At 47.9% G+C, this 23,170-nt stretch overlaps 1 protein-coding gene across 2 annotated transcripts in view; it reads right to left on the reverse strand.

The window, feature by feature from the left end:
• The window catches only part of klhl7 (kelch-like family member 7), a 64,331-nt gene that overhangs the window by 20,921 nt on the left and 20,240 nt on the right, over positions 1-23,170 (reverse strand). For both annotated transcript variants that reach the window (XM_038797416.1, XM_038797415.1), the window contains exons 8-9: positions 21,837-22,077; positions 18,900-19,101 (exon numbers count right to left, since the gene is read on the reverse strand). In XM_038797416.1, coding sequence (XP_038653344.1) covers positions 18,900-19,101; positions 21,837-22,077 — 443 coding nt within the window. The remainder of the gene's footprint in view (positions 1-18,899; positions 19,102-21,836; positions 22,078-23,170) is intronic.

Genomic DNA, 23,170 nt, shown 5'->3' on the forward strand with positions numbered 1-23,170 from the left:
CCTCGTCTCTAGTTATCGCACTACCAAGACTAGTGCAGGACAGAACGGAAAAAAATAAGCAGGGCAAAGAGCGTGCACAATAACAGATTTATGGATGACAAAGAGAACCCAAAAGAAAAACATAGGAAAAGGGTAATCAAAGGACAGGTGGAGTTGATTAGGTATCGAAGGATTTATGATGATGGAGGGCATAACTGAGGCACTAAATATGCACTTTGTATTGTTTTCACCAAAGAAGCAGATGCTGTCCATATTGACAATGAAATGAAATGAAAATCGCTTATTGTCACAAGTAGGCTTCAAATGAAGTTACTGTGAAAAGCCCCTAGTTGCCACATTCCGGCGCCTGTTCGGGGAAGCTGGTACGGGAATTGAACCGTGCTGCTGGCCTGCTTTCAAAGCCAGCGATTTAGCCCTGTGCTAACCCAGCCCAGGTAGAAGAAAAATTAGATAAGATTTTAATGAATAGGGGAGGGATGACCATGTTCAATTTTGAAAAGTCACTTGGTGGAGATGGGTGCATCCAAGGTTAATGAGGACGTGTGGAAATTATGGAGGCTCAAGCTATCATTTTATAAACCTCCTAAGATATGGAATGATGACAGGCTACTGGAGGATTGCAAACATTGTAACCCTGTTCAAAAAGGAGACTGTGATAAATCATAGCAATTACAGGCTGAATGTCAGAGACTGGGAAACTTTGAGACATACAGAAAGGTTTTGGTAATTACAGTATGGTAGCATAGTGGTTATCACAGTTGCTTCAAGCTCCAGGGTCCCAGGTTCGATTCCCAGCTAGGGTCACTATCTGTACGAGTCTGCACGTTCTCCCCATGTGTGCGTGGGTTTCCTCCCACAATCCAAAGATGTGCAGGTTAGGTGGATTGGTCATGATAAATTGCCCTGTCCAAAATGGTTAGATGGGGTTACTGGGATAGGATGGAGGCATGGGCTTACGTATGGTGCTCTTTCCAAGGGCCGGTGCAGACTCGATGGGCCGAATGGCTGCCTTCTGCACTGTAAATTCTATGATTAACTTGTAGGGAGATGAACAAGGAGAGAGCAAAACCTTATTTTAAAAAAAAGAAATTTAGTGTACCCAATTCATTATGTGTTGATCAGCCTGTTAAAATACAGACAGGATGCTTGGATTTGGATTTGTGTTTATTGTCATGTGTACCAAGGTACAGTGAAAAGTATTTTTCTGCGAGCAGCTCAACAGATCATTAAGTACATGACAAGAAAAGGAAATAAAAGAAAATACGTAATAGGGCAACACAAGGAACACAACGTAACTACATAACACCAGCATCGGGTGAAGCATATAGGGTTAATGAGGTCAGTCCATAAGAGGGTCATTTAGGAATTTGGTAACAGCGGGAAAGAAGCAGTTTTTGAATCTGTTTGTGCATGACAGGGGTGTGTGCAGTACTTTGCTTTCTGAAGTCAATGACCAGCTCTTTAGTTTTGCTGGCATTGAGGGATAGATTGTGGTTGCTGCACCACTCAACTAGGTTCTCTATCTCCCTCCTGTATTCTGACTCGTCGTTATTTGAGACCTGGCCCACCATGGTGGTATCGTCACCAAACTTGTAGATGGAGTTGGAATCAAATTTTGACACGCAGTCGTGTGTGTACATGGAGTAGAGTAGCGGGCTAAGTACGCAGCTTTGCAGGGACCCGGTATTGAGGACGATAGTGGAGGAGGTGTTGTTGTTTGTTCTTACTGATTGTGGTCTGTGGGTTACAAAGTCGAGGATCCAGTTGCAGAGTGAGGAGCCAAGTCCTAGATTTTGGAGCGTTGATATGAACTTGGCTGGGATTATGGTGTTGAAGGTGGAGCTGTAGTCAAATAGGAGTCTGACGTAGGAGTACTTTGTTGTCGCGATGCTCTAGGGATGAGTGTAGGGCCAGGGAGATGGCATCTGCTGTGGACCAGTTGCAGTGATATGCAAATTGCAGCAGATCAAGGCGTTCTGGGAGTATGGAAATGATGCGCTTCATGACCAACCTCTCAAACACTTCTTTACGACTGAAGTCAGGGCCACCAGAAGGTAGTCATTGAGGCACGTTGCCTGGTTCTTCTTTGGCACCAATATGATGGTGGTCTTCTTAAAGCAGATGGGGACCTCGGAGTGGAGTAGGGACAGGTTAAAGATGTCCGCGAACACATCTGCCAGCTGGTCCGTGCAGGCTTTGAGTGCACGACCAGGGATCCCGGCTGGACCCGTCGCCTTCCGAGGGTTCACTTTCAGGAAAGCCGATCTGACTTTGGAAGCTGTGATGATGGGTATGGGTGTGTTATGGGCTGCTGGGGCACTCAACAGCGGATCGTTGGTTTCCTGCTTGCACCAAATGCATTGAGTTCACCGGGGAGGGGAGCACTGCTGCTGGAGATGCTGCTTGGCTTTGCTTTGTAGTCCATGATGTTGTTTAGGCCTTGCCACAACCACTGAGAGTCTGTAACGCCAGTTTGTGACTCTAGCTTGGTCTGATATTCTCTCTTGACATCTCGGATGGCTTTGTGGAGGTCGTACCTGGATTTCTTGTGTAGGTCAGGGTCGCCTGACTTGGATGCCTCAGACCTCTATGAAATCTCCCCATAACCTTCTCTTTTCTAATGAGGGCAACTTAGAGGCATAAAGTACAAAATCAAAGAGGTTAGGTTAAAACTTTCTCGGTGAGTGGTTAGGTCCAAGCCAGAATAATGTGGCCAATTTTGGGCACCATACCTAGTAAGGATATCCAAGCTTTAGAGAGGGTCCAGTGAAGATTTACTGGAACGGCACCAGAAAGAATCATAGAATTACAGTGCAGAAGACTTCAGTTATGTGGAAAGACTGGGGAAATTGAAGTTGTTCTCAATGTGATGAGAAGCTGATGAGAGCAGAGTGAGAATTGATTGTAGAGGTCTAGCACGAGGTCAAGTCATAGTGTAGTTTACTATTTAGATAGAATATTGATTACTGTATGACAGATTCAGTATTATTAGTTTAGCATCTGTTACTCAGTAAAGTGTGCAAACCTAATCAAGTTTAGTAGTGTAAAATAAATTGATTTTGATTCAAACTTCTTATTTTTATATTCTTTGCCAAAACTACATATCTAGCTATCTTGAAGGAAAAGGCAAGGAATACAACATGGTACCAGGATAATGCTAGAGTAATTCAGATAGATTAGATGGACTCTAACATCAAAAAACTAGCGCGCCACTCAGACTTCGAAGAACAGACCTGTTTCCAGACCTGCTACTTCACAATACAGAAGAATCCCAAACTCATGGAGAAAATTCAATCTCTACGACAGCTCAGGATATCTGGTAAACTAGATGTAAACAGGAACGTTTTAAAACAGTTTCAGCTACATCTGTCTGCATCTGATTTAGACAATGGCAATGATTATAGAAAACTAGCATTATTCTTAACAATGGCTGGTCCACAAGCTATTGAACTGTATAACTCCTTTCAATTCTCAACGGAAGAAGATGAAACAAAATATAATGTTGTCATTGAGAAATTTGATCTGCACTGCAAGACTCAAGTAAATGAAATATATGAAAGATTTATCTTGAAGAAATTATGCAAAAAGATGGGATTGCTTCATAATAGATTTAAAACTCACAAATGTAACTTTTCTATACTATCAGACTCTATGATCAGAGACCAAATCATTTTTGGGATCATAGACGAAAAGCTCAGAGAACGTTTGTTAAGACAAAAAAATCTTAAGTTACAAGACGCTATTGAAATGTGTCGAGTGAATGAATTGTCTAAAAGTCAGTACTCTGAGATTCTGAAAAAAGAAAAGGGCGCGAAAGTGAGCTTCGAGTCACAGGCGGGAGCTATCAAATGTGCGACCTACTCCTCCATGGCCACCACCGGAAGTCCAGAAAAGTAATTGTTGTGCAAGCCTTGTGTAGATCAATCAGGTTGTCCTTTGCCCGTGTCTCCATGGTTCTGGCATCTGTGAAAGGCTCATTTGAATTTATGGGCTCCTCCTTAAGCTCTGAAAAATCCTCTTCATCAGAGGAAGGCTGATCTTCCTTGCGCTCTTCCCTTGCAACATCGGTCCACGTTGCAGCACCAGGTTGTACAGTGCACAACAGACCACTAATAATCATGAAACCCTCTGGGGTGTGTACTGCATAACCACCCCCCCACCCCCACCCCAACTGGTTTAGGCAGCGGAAGTACATTTTAAGACGACTAATGGTGTGCTCTGTGACAGATCTGGTGGGCACATAGGCTTGATTGTAGTACTCCTCTACCTCACTCTGGGGATGCTTCACTGTCATCATCAGGTATGTACGTAGGGGATAGCCCTCGTCACCGAGGATCCAGCCACCAGCCTGCCCTGGGGTTTCAAAAAGCTCGAGTTGTGGGTTGAGCAAGATGTATGCATCATGACAGCTCCCTGTGAATCAGGCTCATACCTTCATTATTCTTTTCCTGTATTACACACTAATTGTACATTCATGGCATAAAACCCTTTACAAATTTACACATGCAGTCAACTGTTCCCAGGGAGGTTTAAAGGCCATACGAGCCAGTTAATGTCACCTTGCACTCAAGGAAACCCAGCAATGTCACAAAACGTGAAGCCTGGCTGCCTTTATAGGTGGTGAAGCGGATAAGACCATTGGTACGACAGTATAGGGCATCAGTTACCTCCTTATGCAACTACATGTGGCAGCTTGTTAGATGCCACATGTCGCCAGTCACATTATGGAATCACTGCTGCTGTAACCTTGAGGGCCATTAGCATGGGGTCCCCAGCAAATAGGCATGGCTGCACATCTTGATGAACAATCCAACATATCTCACTTCCCAACACATCCTCTAACATCACCTCTCCGACATCTGGAGTTGTTTGTTCTTGTCCTCTGGATGCATTGATGCTCCAGTGTCTATGTTCATCAATGCCTTCCCTAGTTTTGTGTGTCTGGACCAGGCTCCCTCTCTAGATTTGCATGCTATTGGCTTTGAAACCTCTGTTGGACAGCAAGAACTCTCCTTCACATTTGCTCCTCCATGCCTACACCCACGACCAGCCCAATGCTCACTCTGACCCAGAACCGTCTCATTTTCCATTCTTTTGCTTGTTCACGTGACCCACCCAAGACCATACAATACCTGACCGTGATTCTGCACCTACCCTTATATCAAGTACCTTTGACCATGACGGTTCTTTCTGCCATGCTGCACCTTCAATTCCATCCCCAGGACCACACCATTGCTAGCACTGATCCAGCCCTTTAGGCCCTTCATCCATCTTTCAATCTCTGCTTGACTCACCCATCCGCTTGCAGAATCACCACACCTGAACACCAACCTTTAAAACTCACTGCCTTGTGCAGAGTTCAAGATGGAAGCTTGCCCATGTTAGTCACAACTTCATAAAGGTGACCGGTGCATGGCACCTTGAAACAATAGCGAGCCTGGAGCCACAAGATTCTCATACACTTCTGTCTTTATCCTGAGGATAGAACTTTATTGAAAACTATTTCAAGTTAATGAATATTCATGAAGAATGTACTGTATTATAAATATGAACCTGCCACAGGCTAGTGCAACTTGACATACCACAAACATGATATTGACTTTATCTCGCATCTCAATCCGCCATCTGGAATTGAAAATAATTGCATCCCGCCTAATTCAGTCACGTGTGACACAACATGCTCTGTTTTCCGGCTCTTGTGGGCCCCATAAAATGTGTTGCAAACTTACAGCAGGAATAGATTAGACAGGAAGAGGGGCTAATGTGCTTGTCTGATGGTTCTGTGAATAAATGGACCTGAAGACTGAAATTATTTATCCTCCTTTTCAATGATTAAAGAGGCCGGAATTAGAGGAGGGCAGATATCTTGGAAGGATTGTGGGGCTGCAGGAGATAACAGCGCTAGGGAGGAGTGAGCCCATGGTAGGATTTGAAACAAAGAGAATTTTAAAATCAAGACATTGCTTGGCTGAGAGCCAACGTAGGTCAGCGAGCACAGGTGAACATTTAAGAGTTTTAGGTGACATCAAATTTAGAGGGTAGAAGGTTAGCGGTTGACCAGGAATGCATTGGAAGTGAAGTCCAGACATAACAAATGAGGGTTTAACAGCACGTGCACTGAGACAGGGGTGATGTCAGACAATGTCACAAAGGTGAAAATAGGCATGAATATATGAAGAGCACCCATTCTGAGAGTCAAATATGGCACCACGGTTGTGACTAAACTGGTTAAGCTGCCATGACGAGGGGTCAAGTCAGTAGACAGGGAACAGATCTGTGGGGTACGATGCTCTGGCCACAAATAATTAGATGGGAAGTGAACTGGGTAAGAAGAGTGCTACCCAGCTGGAAAACAGTGGCGCGGCATTGGAGAACGTTGGTGTGGTCAAACATGGCAACAGCTGTTTCCGATGGCGGCCATGGTGGGAACATAAAACATTACAGCGCTGTACAGGCCCTTCGGCCCTCGATGTTGCGCTGACCTGTGAAACCACTCTAAAGCCCATCTACACTATTCCCTGATCATCCATATGTTTATTCAATTACCATTTAAATACCCTTAATGTCGGCAAGCCCACTACTGTTGCAGGCAGGGCATTCCACGCCCTTACTACTCTCTGACTAAAGAACCTACCTCTGACATCTGTCCTATATCTATCTCCCCTCAATTTAAAGCTATGTCCCCTCGTGCTAGCCATCACCATCTGAGGAAAAAGGCTCTCACTGTCCACCCTATCTAATCCTCTGATCATCTTGTATGCCTCAATTAAGTCACCTCTTAACCTTCTTCTTTCTAACGAAAACAGCCTCAAGTCCCTCAGCCTTGCCTCACAAGATCTTTCCTCCATACCAGGCAACATCCTGGTAAATCTCCTTTGCACCCTTTCCAATGCTTCCACATCCTTCCTATAATGCGGCGACCAGAACTGCATGCAATACTCCAAATGCGGCTGCACCAGAGTTTTGGACAGCTGCAACATGACCTCATGGCACCGAAACACAATCCCTCGATTAATAAAAGCTAACACAACGGACACCTTCTTAACAACCCTATCAACCTGGGTGGCAACTTTCAGGGATCTATGTACATGGACACCGAGATCTCTCTGCTCATCCACACTACCAAAAATCTTACCATTAGCCCAGTACTCCGTCTTCCTATTACTCCTTCCAAAATGAATCACCTCACACTTTTCTGCATTAAACTCCATTTGCCACCTCTCATCCCAGCTCAGCAACTTATCTATGTCCCTAATCAAATTATTCCTTTCTAGATGATTATAAATCCTATCTCTTATAAACCTTTCCAAGACTTTGCCCACAACAGAAATAAGGCTCACTGGTCTATAGTTACCGGGGTTGTCTCTACTCCCCTTCTTGAACAAGGGGACAACATTTGCTATCCTCCAGTCTTCTGGCACTATTCCTGTAGACAATGATGACATAAAGATCAAAGTGAAAGGCTCAGCAATCTCCTCCCTAGCTTCCCAGAGAATCCTAGGATAAATCCCATGCGGCCCAGGGGACTTATCTATTTTCACACTTTCCAGAATTGCTAATACCTCCTCCTTATGAACCTCAAGCCTTTCTAGTCTAGTAGCCTGTAACTCCGTATTCTCCTCGACAACATTGTCTTTTTCCTGCGTGAAAACTGACGAAAAATATTCATTTAGCACCTCTCCTATCTCCTCAGACTCCACGCACAACTTCCCACTACTGTCCTTGACTGGCCCTACTCTTACCCTAGTCATTCTTTTATTCCTGACATACCTATAGAAAGCTTTAGGGTTATCCTTAATCCTACCTGCCAGACTTCTCATGTCCCCCTCCTGGCTATTCTTAGCTCTCTCTTTAGGTCCTTCCTATCTAACTTGTAACTCTCGAGCACCCTAACTGAACCTTCACGTCTCATCTTTACATAAGCCTCCTTCTTCCTCTTGACAAGTGATTCAATTACTTTAGTAAACCACGGTTCCCTCGCTCGACTGCTTCCTCCCTGCCTGACAGGTACATACTTATCAAGGACACGCAGTAGCTGTTCCTTGAACGAGCTCCACATTTCAATTGTGCCCATCCCCTGCAGTTTCCTTCCCCATTCTATACATCCTAAGTCTTGCCTCATCGCATCATAATTGCCTTTCCCCCAGCTATAACTCTTGCCCTGTGGTATATACCTATCCCTTTCCATTGCTAAAGTAAACGTAACCGAATTGTGGTCACTATCACCAAAGTGCTCACCTACCTCCAAATCTAGCACCTGTCCTGGTTCATTACCCAGTACCAAATCCAATGTGGCCTTGCCTCTTGTTGGCCTATCAACATACTGTGTCAGGAAACCCTCCTGCACACAGTGGAGAAAAACGGATCCATCTAAAGTACTCAATCTATAACGTTTCCAGTCAATATTTGGAAAATTGAAGTCCCCCATAACAACTACCCTGTTACTTTCGCTCCTATCCAGAATCATCTTTGCAATCCTTTCCTCCATATCTCTGGAACTTTTCGTAGGCCTATAGAAAACTCGCAACAGGGTGACCTCTCCTTTCCTGTTTCTAACCTCAGCCCATACTACCTCAGTAAACGAGTCCTCATCAAACATCCTTTCTGCCACCGTAATACTGTCCTTGACTAACAATGGTCACACACAGGGCAGCTCCTGCTTGATGGCACAGAAAAGAGCTCCTTTTACTCGAAATTGGGTGCAAATTTGACAGAGAAGTGTAGCTGAAGGTCGGAAGAGTTCCCCCCCAGGAGTGGTATGTCTGCTGGTTACCAAACCCGGCAGAAAGTGAAAGACCTGGCCAAAGGGTTGGAAGAGACCTGTGGCGCAGCAGCCAATGGAAGGATGGCAGAGGGGGAAATGAAATGAAATGAAAATCGCTTTTTGTCACCAGTAGGCTTCAAATGAAGTTACTGTGAAAAGCCCCTAGTCACCACATTCCAGCACCTGTTCGGGGAGACTGGTACGGAAACTGAACTGTGCTGCTGGCTTGCCTTGGTCTGCTTTGAAAGCCAGCGTTTTAGCCCAGTGTACTAAACCAGCCCCATGAAAGGCAAGCTGGAAAGCCCCAGATGGAACAGTCGATGGCCTTGATCAAGAAACAGTTCCGCCAGCAGAGCAAGGAGATGCAGGAGGATCACTCGAAGGCCATCGAAAGGGCTGTGACATCTCTGAAAGGCTCGATGGGAGATGGTGGAGAAATGTTTAGAGGCACAAGGGCCACAGATTCGAGAGATTGAGAGGGTGATATCGGACCACAGCGATCGGGTGGTGTCATTGGAGGTGGAGGTAGGGCTCTTAGGAGACCTTTGCAAGACATTGAAAGCAGAAAAATAGATCGAGAAGGCAGAATCTGTAGATAGTGGACCTGTCTGAAGGAGTGGAAGGTGCAAGTGCCAAGAGGGCGGGGCTGGTGGCAGAGGGGGTGTTCGATAAGGCCATTGAAGTGGACAGAGCACACGGGTCTCTGAGGCAGAAGCCTAGAGTGCGAGGGCCGCCGTGGACGATGATCGTGAGGCTCCATAAGTTTGTGGAGAAAGGGACTTCGAGTGGCGGCATGTAGGAAGAGGTTGCATGTTGGATGGCTCCTGCTCGAGGCTTGATTTTTTAGAATTTAATGCCGGTCCCAGGGGCAATTTTTCGTTTTCACTAAATAAATGCAGGAAGACATAAGGAAGAAGGATGTCCAAAATACAAAGGTAACGGCTGTGAAGAAGGGGGTGAATGAAGGCTCGGTGTTGAGTGGAAAGGTCGGCTCTGCAACTGGAAGGATGGCGGAGGCTGGGTCGCTGGGTGGGGCCGTACTGTTCACGGCAGAAAAGATGACCGAAGTGATGGTTGTGGCACTTGGAAAAACAGTTCACAAGGCACATGGAGGTGATGAGGAAGGATATAATGGCAGCATTCAAGGTGCTAGTGGAGGAGGCAATTGCCCCGGTGAAGTCGGCGGTGTCGAGGACATTGTCCGAGGAGCAGGGTGAGAAACTGAAGGGAGTGGAAGAGGCCTTGTCGCAACACACAGATCAACTCACGTCGATTGGGCGAGGAGCTGCAGAGGATGGTGGAGGCCAACAAGGGTCTGCGAGCCAAAGTGGAGGACCTGGAAAACAGATCTAGGCGGCAAAAACTGAGGATCGTGGGCCTGCCCAAAAGGGTGGAGGGCCCGAAGCCGATGGAGTATTTTGCCAGGATATTGGCGGATCTGTTGGAGGAGGGGAAAAGGTCCATCTGCGTACGAACTGGATTGGGGGTCATAGGGTGTGGAGACCTAAACCAAAGGTGAATGAGCCGCCAAGAGCAGTGATTATTTATTTCTGTAGGTACCGCGTGAAGGAGAAGGTCCTGTCTTGGGCAAAGCAGAAGCGGGAGGTGCAGTGGGCTGGAGTTGGTATACGTATATACCAGAACTTTACAGTGGAGTTGGCGAGGAGGCGGACATCCTTCGGCCGAGTGAAGACGGCACTGTATAACAGCAGGGTGCGTTTCGGCATAGCGTAACCAGCTAAGTTGAGGGTGACCTACATCTGCAAAGACTTTTATTTCAAGATGGTGGAAGTGGCGGAGGTGTTTGTGAAAGCAGAAGAGCTGGGGCAGAAGTGAGAAATGGGCTGAGGATTGGTCTTGGACTGAGGGTACGTGGATGAGTGTATGTAGCTCTATTTTTTAATCTCATGTTTTTATATGTGCTAAATGAGTTGAAGTTGCCTATTTGGACAAGGTAAGAGTTGGAATTTTCTTTTGCAATGATGGTCCTTTGGGGTTTGTGTGTTTACACTGGGGTTGTGTGTCGAAGGGAATTTCTTTGTTTTCCTGGGACCGGGCAGAGGGTACGGGTGTGAGGCCTGGCAGGCACCGCCACACTGGCTAGCTCAAGCGGGCCAGTGAACAGGAGTGTGGTGGGGGGTGGGGCTGCAGCTATCTGAGCCTGGTAGAACAGGTTTCAATGGGCCGAGGAAGTATGAAAAGCTGGGCGAGGGGACCAATACTGGGTGAGGTGTTTGCGAGAGAAAGTGGATGGGAGGATTCTTTGGGGGGGAGAGAGAGAGAGAGAGAGAGAGAAAAGGGGAGACACTCAAAGGTAACAATGAGACGGGGCAGGCCAAGCCTGCTGGGCCTGGAGTTATGATGATGGTGGATAGGAACCCCCCCCCGTTAGGATAGTTACGGGGAATAAGAAACCTGAGGGGTTTGTTGGAGGGAGGTTTCCAGTGTCATTTCGAGGGTAGTGCTCATGAACCTGGAACCAAGGGCTCCTAGAAGCCTTTTCCGGGGGGTTGGACCGGCTCAGGCAGGAGGAGGGTGTGGGGGCAGATGTTAGCCTTTGCCTCGTTGATTGCCTGGAGGTGAGTCCTATTGGGGTGGAGGTCAGCTTCTCCACTCTGTGACACGGCTTGGTGGGAGGGAACCGTGTACTTGAATTGCTTTGACTCTCGGGAAGGTGAAGTCTCAGCTGAAGGGGATGAAGGAAGGGTTTCACAATTCATGGGGGCTGTTTATTATGTACTTCCGAGGATTGGTTGCCTTTGAACATTAGGGGGGGTTGGCGGTATTGTTGTATTTAATTACACTGTTTACGGATTGATTGTTAATTTGTGTTTTTTATCTGGAACGTACGGGTGGATGTCTTGGTCTGTATACTGAGCGGGGTGTGGTTTGTGTGTGGGGGATTGTTATTGTATTTGTTTTTGTTTGTCTTTTCTTTGGTTGTTTATTGATGAAAATGTGGAAAATGAGGAGATAAAAAGATTTTTTTTTTAAAGTTGGTGGAAAAAGAGAAGATTCTGCAGTGGGCCAGGGAGATGCGCAACTGCGAATGGGAGGGGAACACATTCCGAATAAACCAGGAAATTGGAGCTGAGCTGGCAAAAAGCGTACGGGATTCAACAAAGCCAAAGTGGTGCTATATCGACACAGGTCGGGTTTGGGATGTTCTACCTGTGGTGGATAAGAGTGCAAACCGCACTTCAACCACCCCGAGCGCGCACATCTGATCAAAGCATCCCGCCCCTTCGACCGTCTCAGCATTGACTTCAAGGGGCCCCTTCCCTCTAGCAACCGCAACATTTACTTCCTGGCGGTAATCGACGAATACTCCCGCTTCCCCTTCGCCATTCCCTGCCCCGACATGACCACATCGACCGTCATTAAGGCCCTCCTCTCCATCTTCTCCCTGTTCAGCTACCCCGCATACATACATACATAGCGATCGGCGGTCCTCATTTATGAGCGACGAGCTGCGTCAATTTCTGCTCAACAGGGGCATTGCCTCTAGCAGGACGACCAGCTATAACCCTCGGGGTAACGGACAGGTCGAGCGGGAGAATGGTACCATCTGGAAGACCATACTACTGGCCCTCCGGTCCAGAGATCTCCCTATTTCCCGATGGCAAGAGGTTATCCCCGATGCCCTACATTCTATCCGCTCACTCCTCTGTTCCACAACAAATCAGATACCTCATGAACGTCTTCTTGTTTTCCCCAGGAAGTCATCCTCCGGATCCCCTCTCCCGACGTGGCTGGCCGCCCCCGGACCCATCTTGCTCCGGAAGCATGTGCGGGTGCACAAGTCCGACCCGTTGGTGGAATAAGTCCAGTTACTCCACGCTAACACACAGTATGCGTACGTGGAGTACCCCGACGGTCGGCAGGACACGGTCTCCCTCCGGGACCTGGCACCTGCCGGCGTGCGGCCTTCCCCCCCCTTCACCACAGACCCCCCCCCTGTTTCTTTCCCCCCCAGCGCCCCACCCAGGCCACCCCTTCCCCATCCATGGCGTCTCCACCACCAGCCCGGGTGACGGAGACAGTTCAAGGACCATCGCTCCCGGAAATCAGCGAAACCACCACCATCGGCTGAACCAACGTCACCAACTCCACTGCGGCGGTCTGCCAGGCGTCACGGGCAACGAAAAGGCTGATCGAGTCTATTTAATTTTCAGCAACACCATGGACCTTGTATGGACAATATGTACTATTGTTAAATGTCTGGGCCAGTGGGAAGCCAAACCCTTTTTTTTCCCTTCTCTGGCTACTACTCATACCACCAGTTCTCCCCCCCCACACCCCCAGCTCTCGTTGATACAGCCCCCTGGCCTCTTTCTCTGCAAGGGGTGAATGTGGTGGTATGATTAACATAGCTGCCTGCCATTGATGCAGAACACCGGCTTACCATTGGCCCTGGTCGGTCATGTGCCTCTCGACCGATTGGTTGAGACCAGTCATGTGACGGCTCCCCGATTGGTCGAGAGGCTGAGTTAACCCCGCCTCCAGGGCAAGGTATAAATACCCAGTACGCCCGGCGGTCGTCCATTTACTGTAGTCAACCGCAGGGCTAACATCTAGGTTATTAAAGCCTAACTTTTGTACAGCAACTAGTCTTGCGTTCAATTGATGGTTCATCACTACCCGGCGAAGCTTTGGGTGACATATGAAAGCCGGGAATACTATTTTGAGACCCCCAGAAGCGGCCAACGAATTTATCAAGGAGCATACTCTGGAGGAGAACTGAAGTGAACAATTCTGGGAGACTGAAGTGCTGGCACTTTGAAGTAATTGGGGATACGGGTCGAGTGGGGGTTGGATGGAGTATGGGTTTTCTTTTCCTCCGATGTGGAGGGTTTTTTCTTCTTTTAAACTGTTGGATTGGCAAGGGTAGCTGGGTGAAAAGTTTGCATGGGGATGGCTGTCCACATCACCCTCCTGTTGCCCGAGGCTGTGTTTCTTAATTCTGTTTGTTTGTTCTTGGGGAAGGTGACCTGTGGTTCGAGATGAGTCATTGTTTGGGTGGGGGAAGGGGAGGTCAGCAGGGAGCCTTCTTCACAGAACAAAGAGGTGAGGGCGGAGGAGGGGTGGGGTTCAGTGGGACAAGCATTTGGGCAAGAGCTGCCACAGTGGCAGGTAATACTGGTGAATGGAAGGGAGGTGGGGTTGGGGGGGGGGGGGGGCGTTGAGAACGGACGGGACGAGACCCGATGAAGCGTAGTTGGAGAAGAAACATGGTCAGGAGCAGAGAAAGGGGCCATCTTGGATGGGCAAGGTAGAGGGTGAAATTAACTGCGTCAAGCCCAAAGCGGAGGATGGCAATGGAAGATAGAAATGGAGGTGTAAGCCCCCGGTAAGGCTGATAACGTGGGACGTGTGAGGGCTCAATGGACCGGTGAAAAGATCTCGGGTCTTTGCGCACCTTAGGAGCTGGAAAGCAGAGGTGGTCTTTCTGCAGGAGATGCACCTCTGTGTGAAGGACCAGGTTAGGCTAAGAAAGGGGGGTGGGTGGGTCAGGTTCTCCACTCGGGGTTTGATTCAAAGTTGCGGGGAGTGGCAATTCTGATGAGTAAGAAAACGGGGTTTGTGAGCGCGAAGGAAGTGAGGGGCCCGGGTGGGAGATATTTGATTGTGAGTGGGGTATTAGAAGGGACACCGGTGATGTTGGTGAATGTGTATGCCCGAATTGGGATGATGTAGGTTTTTTGAGGGGGTTGCTGACAGCACTCCCAGACTTGGCCACAATTGATTATGGGAGGAGATTTTAATCGCGTCCTAGAGCAGAGGGTAGATAGATCAAGCCCCAGGTCAATGGGTAGGACACGAATGGTAAAGGAACTAGGTGGGTTTATGGAAATGAATGGCTATGGTGGACCTGTGGCGCTTCAAGAGTCCGGGGGGATTATCCCTTTCTTTCGCACATGTATAAGGTATATTCCAGAATTGCCATTTTCGTGGTGAGCCAGGAGATTTTGGTCGGGATGGAGAGGGCAGAGTATGTGGGGATAGCAATCTCGGACCATGCGCCCCATTGGCTGAAGATTGGGCTTAGATTGGGATGGGAGCAGAGGCCGGGGTGGAGACTCGATTCGAGGTTGTTGGCAGATAGAGGGTTTTGTGACAAAGTGCAGGCTGTGATTAGAGATTACGTAGAATTGAACCAAAACGGGGAGGTGTCGGCAGCCACTTTTTGGGAAGCGCTAAAAGCAGTGGTCCGACGGGAGATTATCTTGTTCAAGGCTCATGCAGATAGAATCATAGAATTTACAGTGCACAAGCAGGCTATTCAGCCCATCGAGTCTGCACCAGCCCTTGGAAAGAGCACCCTACCTAAGCCCACAGCTCCAACCTATCCCCGGAACCCAGCCTAACCTTCTTGGATACTAAGTGCAATTTGTTTCAGCATGGCCAATCCACCTAACCTGCACATCTTTGGACTGTGGGAGGGAACCGGAGCACCCAGAGGAAACCCATGCAGACATGGGGAGAATGTGCAGACTCTGCACAGACAGTGACCCAAGCCGGGAACCGAACCTGGGACCCTGGAGCTGTGAAGCAACCGTGCAAAGCACTGTGCTACCGTGCCGCCTACAGGAAAAGGAGGGAGGAATATGAACGGCTAATGTCCGAGATAGTGGAGGTAGATAGGGAGTACTCGAGGGTGCCCACCATGGAGGGATTGGCGAGGAGGAAAAAATTACAGGGGCAATGTGATAGGCTGACAACGGGGAGGGTGGTAGGACAGCTGTGTAGGGCAAGAGGGGTGTGGTACAAATACGGACAGAAGGCGAGTTAAATGTTAGCGCATCAGCTGCGCAGGCAGCCCGTGTCCAGGGATATATTGAAGATATGGACTGGGGCAGGGGAGTTGGTGTCGGGGCCGGGGAAGATAAACGAGGCGTTAAGGGAGTATTATAAGGAACTGCGCAGAGCGGACCCGGGGGATGAAGAGAGGGACATGGGACGGTTCTTAGATTAACTGGAGTTTCCACAGATGGAAGAGAAAAGGCAGGCGCTGGAGGAGCCCCTGAGGCTGAGGGAGATATTGGACAGTATAAGGGGTATGAAGTCGGGGAAGGCCCCAGGGCCCGATGGCTATCCGGCAGAATCTTATAAGGAGTTCGCAACGGACCTGGCACCACATCTCATGGGGGCGTTTAATGAGGCATTGGAGAAGGGGGAGCTGCCGGAGACAATGATGCAAACAACGATCACGTTAATACCAAAAAAGGGGAAGGACCTGTTGGAATGTGGGTCGCATAGGCCCATATAATTGTTAAATACAGACGTGAAAGTGCTGGCTAAGTTGGTGGTGGGAAGGATGGAAGGCTGTGTCTGGGGTGGTTGCGAAGGACCAAACAGGCTTTGTAAAGGGCAGGCAGCTTTCTAGTAATATAAGGAGGCTGTTAAATGTGATTATGACCCCGTCAGGAGCTCAGGTACTGGGGGTAGTGGTGTCCATGGATGCGGAGACAGTATTCAACCGGGTGGAGCGGCCGTACCTGCTTGAGGTCCTGGGAAGGTTTGGACCAAATTTTGTGGCATGGGTGCGCCTATTGTATATGGCACTGAGGGCATGTGTGGGGACCAATGACATTGGTTCACGGAACTTTGAACTGCACAGGGGAACAAGGCCGGGGTGTCCGCTGTCGCCGCTGCTGTTTGTGCTGGCTATAGAGCCTCTGGCAATTGCTCTTAAGGGGTTGGCAAAGTAGTAAGGGATTATGAGGGGAAGAAGGGAACTTTGGGTGTTGCTCTATGCTGACGACTGACTATTTTATGTTTCGGACCTGCTGGAGAGCATAGAGAGGATCATGGGCCTATTGGGGAAGTTTGGGGCGTTCTCGAGATACAAATTAAATGTAGAGAAAAGCAAAGTGTTCCCAATGAATGTTCTGGGTCGGCGAGCCAATTTGGGGGGAATGCCATTTAAGGTGGCTAGAGGCAGGTTTAGGTACCTGGGGATTCAGATAGCAAGGGAATGGGCGATGCTTCACAAATGGAATTTAACAAAACTGGTGGAGGCTGACCGGGTGGATCTCAAAAGGTGGGGCATGCTGCACTTGACTTTAGCAGGGAGGGTCCAAGTGGTGAAGATGAACATTCTGCCGAGGTTCCTGTTCATATTCCAGACACTCCCAACCTTTATACTGAAGGCCTTCTTTCGGAAACTGGACACAATTATTTCGGACTTTGTGTGGGCAGGGAAAGTGCCACGGGTTAAGAGGACCGTGTTACAGAAGCAGAAGGGAGGGTTGGCGATGCCGAACCTGTTACCATTACTATTGGGCAGCGAACGTGGAGAAGGTGAGGCGATAATGGGAAGGAGAGGGGGTAGAATGGGTTAGGATGCAGGAGGAGTCCTGTCAGGGATCCAGCTTAAGGGCTATTGCGACGGCAGCGATGGCGCCGAGCAGATACTCAGGGAGCACAGTGGTGCAGTCCACAGTGAAGATCTGGAACTAGCTGAGGAGGCACTTTAGGATAGCAGGGATGTCGGTGTTTACGCCGTTGAGTGAAAGCCACCATTTTGTGCCGGGGGAAATAGATGGCACGTATAGTAAGTGGAGAGAAGTGTGGCTTGTTAAGGTGAGGGATTTGTATCTGGAATAAGGGTTTGCCAGTATAGATGAATTAAAGGAGCGTGTAGAGCTCCCAAGAGGAAGTGAGTTTAGGTAGCTGCAGGTAAGGGACTTTGCGCCGTAGGTTTGGAAAGAGTTCCCCACGTTGCTGAGGTACACCCTGCTGGAGCGACTTACAGCTCAAAAGTCGTATGGTACGTATGAAGCGGGCAAGAATAAGTGGGTTCTTTCAGGGGGTGGCAGAAGAGTGTGGGCGGGGACCAGCGAATCACGCACATATGTTCTGGGACTGCGAAAAGCTGGAGAGATTCTGGGTGGGTGTGTTTGCCGCACTAGCAAGGATAGTGGGGGAGACGGTTGAGTCGGACCCTTTGGTAGCGATATTTGGGATATCGGAGAAGCCACAAGCTGATGAAGGCCGATGTTGTGGCCTTCGACTCTCTAACTGCCTGGCGACGGATTTTATTGGCAGTCAGCAATGCCATCGGGGGTAGCGGCCTGGCTGAGTGCGTTATGTGACTTTCTTTGGTGGAAAAGATCAAATACGCGTTAAGGGGTTCAGCGGAGGGTTTCGAGACAAGATGGGGGATGTTATTGACCATGTTTGAGGAGTTGTTCGTCGAGGGGTTGGGGGCTGCGAAAAAGGGAAACATTTGTTCAAACTGTATAAGTGTGTGTTGAGAGGTTTATTTCCTGAATTGTTTATTTTTTTAATTTTTATAAATTTAGAGTACCCAATTACTTTTTTTCCCCCCAATTGAGAGGCAATTTAGTTTGGCCAATCCACCTAACCTGCATATCTTTTTGGATTGTGTGGGTGAGGCTCACACAGACACAGGGAGAATGTACAAACTCCACATGGACAGTGACCCGGGGCCGGGATCGAACCCGGGTCCTCAGCGCCATAGGCAGCAGTGCTAACCACTGCGCCATCATGGCACCCCCGAATTGTTTATATGTTGTGACTTTTCATATATGTTTAGAATAAAACACATTTAAAAAAACATGGCAACGGCTATACACTAGCCAAGGAGGACTATTACTTCAAAGCTGAAATTAATTGGGAAAGACAAAAAAGTAAAAAGAGAAATATGGCTCTCTCAGGAACAGTGGGCTGGATTCTCCGTTATTGGGTCTATGTCCCCACACTGGCGTCAAAACCGTGGAGCTTCACAGCAGTTGCTACATATTCCTAGCTCTGCAGGGAGCTAGCAGGTACACAACGTAAATCTGCAGATTTTGCTGCAGATATGGGCCCCCGCACCTCCGGACCACATTAGATCCATGCCGTCGGGACTTCAGCCGGTCGGGCGTTGAGAACGGCGGAGTGGGCCTCCAGCAATGGCCCCAAGTAGATCCTCGATAGCGCGCCCAGTAGGCCGCTTTTCGGGGCCCGCAGAATCGGGGAACCGGCGCCGAACCTGATTCAGTGCGGGGAAATGGATTCTCCGCCCCCGCGCCTGCCGCGATTTCGGCGTTGGGGTGCAGAGAATCCAGCCCCACAACTTTATAAAAGCAAACTACTATTTGGAGGTTCCAGGATTACTGGCACTTACGACTCAGTTGCAGGATTGTACACTTCACAGGAATTTAGAACTCTTCCAGATACATTGTTGCCTAAACTTCCCCCACAAACATAGATGAGTCCTTTAGCCTCTACCATGCCATGGCTGCATCGAGGTGTCAACATACTGGGTTTGGTATGCCAATTCTCTGTTCTGGTATCATAGCATTCAAACAGATACAGGGCAGAGTTTCCTGCAATAGAAAAGAAACAATTAAAATGGCTGGTACCAACCACCTAAAAGGGTGACATACTATTCATATGTAGGATCAGACAACCTATTTTACTGATGTGGCAATGCTGTGGTGTATGTCAAGACATTTCTGCTCAAGAATCCCAGTCAGGGAAGAACTTAACAGGTGGAAAGTACCTCCCAATCAGAATAGAAGGAAGAAACATTTTTTATTTTAGTTTTTTAAAAATAAATTTAGAGTACCCAATTCTATTTTCTCAATTAAGCGGCAATTTAGCGTGACCAATCCACCTACCTTGCACATCTTTGGGTTGTGGGGGTGAGACCCACACAGACACGAGGAGAATGTGCAAACTCCACACGGACAGTGACCCGGGACTGGGATCGAACCTGGATCCTTGGTGCCATGAGGCAGCAGTGCTAACCATTGCACCGCCATGCTACACTGGGCTAAATTGCTGGCTTGTAATGCAGAACAAGGCAGCAGCGCGGGTTCAATTCCTGTACCGGCCTCCCCGAACAGGCGCCGGAGTGTGGTGACTAGAGGCTTTTCACAGTAACTTCATTGAAGCCTACTTGTGACAATAAGCGATTATTATGCTGCTCCCTAGTTTGTTATTCAGTTAGTGCTTGTGTGCCTCTTGGCCACAGCAGAGCTGGCAAAGGCCTACTGCAGCTGTTTCTGCTTTTAACTCAACGTTCAGTGGCACTGTAGAATAACGGCAAAAAATTTGTCTTTTTAGTTTTAAAAAATCATTGAGAGAATTGTCACATCTGTCTCGAAGCCCACAATTCATGAGCAGGCCCTACTGGTCTATTAGTTATACCAATCACAAAAATACAACAGTAAAGTCCACGCTGTGTCACAAGAGGACTTTTAAATGTTCTAAAATTCAACAAAGAAAGAATTTCAGCCTTATTTCGATGATTAACAGCAAACAGTACAACCATGGGACTATATACTTCCCAGAAATTTACAAAATCCCTCTGTAGAACATAGTGTTCACTTTTTCATTTTATCAGGAATAATACACGAAGCGGAGTCTGCAGAAGCCATTAATATTTATTTTGATCAAATCCATATAAAACGTTCCTTGATGCCCACCAGGTAAACCTGTTGCCTGTTTGTACCATTAAACCAGACAGGCCACAGGGTCCCAGATTAGATTTTCATTACTTGGCCAGACTAGCTGATCTCGACTGACGCAAAACTTCATCACACAAATGGAGTATAATTAATACAATCGAACAATAGTCCCAAACAGTGGTTGGGATTTGCTTTCTATAAATCACCACCTCACAAGACAATTCCTGGAGATATGTGGACTATGCACTTTATAGTCATTAATTGTGGAAAATAACTATAAGCCCCCCTTTTAACTTGCATTTGCTGCCCACCCCAATTGCCATCGAGTAGCTTGCTAGGTTATTTCAGAAGACAGTTAAGAGTCAACTGTATTGCTGTGGGTCTGGAGTCACATGCACACCAGACCAGGTAAGGAAGGCAGACTTCTGAAAGGACATTAGTGAACCAGGTGGGTTTTTACAACAATTGACAATGGTTTCATAGTCGCCATTACTGAGACTGGCTTTTAATTCTAGATTAATTAATTTAATTTAAATTCCACCAGATTGCCATCGTGGATTTTCAACCAGTGTCCCAGAGCAATAGCCTGGGCATCTAGGTCACTAATTCAGTGACAGTATCAATATGCCACCATCTTCTGTGACACTGCAATTAAATTTTACAAACATCTTGGGCTGGATTCTCCATCCTGCCGCGCCAGATTTCTGGTTCAGCATGCTGGCAGGATGCTCCGTTTCGCCGGGTTGTCAATGGGGTTTCCCATTGTGGGGCAGCCCTACGCCAGCGGGAAACCCCCAGGCTGCCAGCAAAACGGAGCATCCCGCCGGTGGAGAATCCAGCTCCTTGAGTGAGGTACAATTCTTCACTGATTAGAATGTGAAAGAGTTTTACAGAACATTCATCTATATAAACGAGGCAATGAAACCACTGTACTTTTAAACAAGAATATTTAAAAATGTAATTCTTAGGAAGTGGGCTTCTTGGCAAGGTCAGCATTTATTGCCCATCTTGGTTGATCGCAGAGGCAGTGGTTGGCCTTGTTGAATCGCTGCAATCCATGTGGTGAAGATATTCTCACTTTACTGTTAGATAGGGAGTTCTAGGATTCTAACACAGAGACAATGAAGGAACAGTGACATGTGTAAGTCCAGATAGTCAGTGCCTTGTGATGATGGCAGCACGGTAGCATGGTGGTTAGCATAAATGCTTCAAAGCTCCAGGGTCCCAGGTTCAATTCCCGGCTGGGTCACTGTCTGTGCGGAGTCTGCACGTCCTCCCCGTGTGTGCGTGGGTTTCCTCCGGGTGCTCCGGTTTGCTCCCACAGTCCAAAGATGTGCGGGTTAGGTGGATTGGCCATGCTAAATTGCCCTTAGTGTCCTAAAAAGTAAGGTTAATTGGGGGGGTTACTGGTATAGGGTGGATACGTTAGGCTTGAGTAGGGTGATCATTGCTCGGCACAACATCGAGGGCTGAAGGGCCTGTTCTGTGCTGTACTGTTCTATGTTCTATGTGTTGCCAAAAATACACACACAGCACATGCTGCTTTTGTCCTTCCGAAGGTTTGGGAGGTGATGCCAAAGAAGCCTTGTTTACTTGCTGCAGTGCAACCTGTAGGTACAAGCACCACTGAATTAAGACACTTAACTCACCTACTTCAGAGCCTCCAGATGTGTAAATCTTGCCTTCTGCAGCACATGCTGCAAGGCTGTCCCGAGGGGTTGGTGGGCCCAGCTTAGAATACCAGCTGTCCTTAACCACATTGTAGCAGTCCATCCGTTTGATGGGGAAAAGCTGTGAACCACCCAACATGTAAACAACATTGTCCCAGAAGACACAGGCTGCATCTCGACGCTTCTCAAATGGACAACGAATGTCTATCCAAGTATAATCCTGTGCAAAAAGTAACATAATTTAAGGAAACAAACTGTTAATTGCACTGAACAGCAAGAACTAACTTATCCACTTAAATTTGGTGTGTATACACTGAACATTTTGGGAGCTATTGGTCTAATAGTAAAGTTTTTCAAAGAAGAAAAGAACTACAATAGTGTCAGATCCTTGGTGAATGTATTAACACATTTAAACATTTCAGGAATATCTGGAGCATTTCTGCTACTTGGAGATGGGTAGGATGACATATCCCACACCTTTAGTTTTAAACGCAGCATAAGGGAGACATCCCCTTCATTGATATACCCACAAAAATCTGTACCTCTTTTAGAAGAATGATTACTAATCACTTTTATTTAAGATAAAAATATCTACCGGGCGGCACAGTGGCTAGGATCTAACCCGGGCCCTTGGTGCCATGAGGCAGCAGTGCTAATCACTGTGCCACCCTGCCGCCCAGGGTAGATGGTATTCTCCTGTGTAGTCATGTCCAAAAGAGGCCAGGGGACCATTCTAAAGGATTTCCGCAACGGACACCAAGGGGTCTTGAAAATGAAGATGTTGGTCCGGAGTTCTGTGTGGTGACCCGGGACAGACACAGACACTTTGGCGAGACAAGTATGGCAGCGCAGCAGAGGCTCCCGCCTGCAACACAACTCCACCCATGGGGGTGGCCCGACGGACCGTGGTCCCACCTCCACTTGGATCTCACGGGACCTTTCCAAGGAGCAATGTTTTTACTCATTGTGGATGCCCACTTGCAGTGGATGGATGTCCACCACATGTCCACGATGACAATGTGAGCCACAATTGAGAAGCTCCGCCAATTTTCAGTGCCCACAGATTTCCCGAGGTTTTGGTGTCAGACAATGGCGTGGCCTTCACTAGCGCGGACTTCAGGGGTTTGCTGAAAATGAACAGCGTTCCTCAAGTAAGGACTGCACTTTACCACCCGTCCTCAAACGGGATGGCTGAATGGGAGGTACAGACTTCTATGTTAGGGATGCAGAAACAGACCTCTGGTTCTCCGGAGACCTGTCTGGCCCGATTCTTATTCTACTACCGCACCACACCGCACCCTCAGAGCTGCTAA

This window comes from Scyliorhinus canicula, chromosome 5 (genome assembly GCF_902713615.1).
Source record: "Scyliorhinus canicula chromosome 5, sScyCan1.1, whole genome shotgun sequence".
Classification (NCBI taxonomy): Eukaryota; Metazoa; Chordata; class Chondrichthyes; order Carcharhiniformes; family Scyliorhinidae; genus Scyliorhinus; species Scyliorhinus canicula.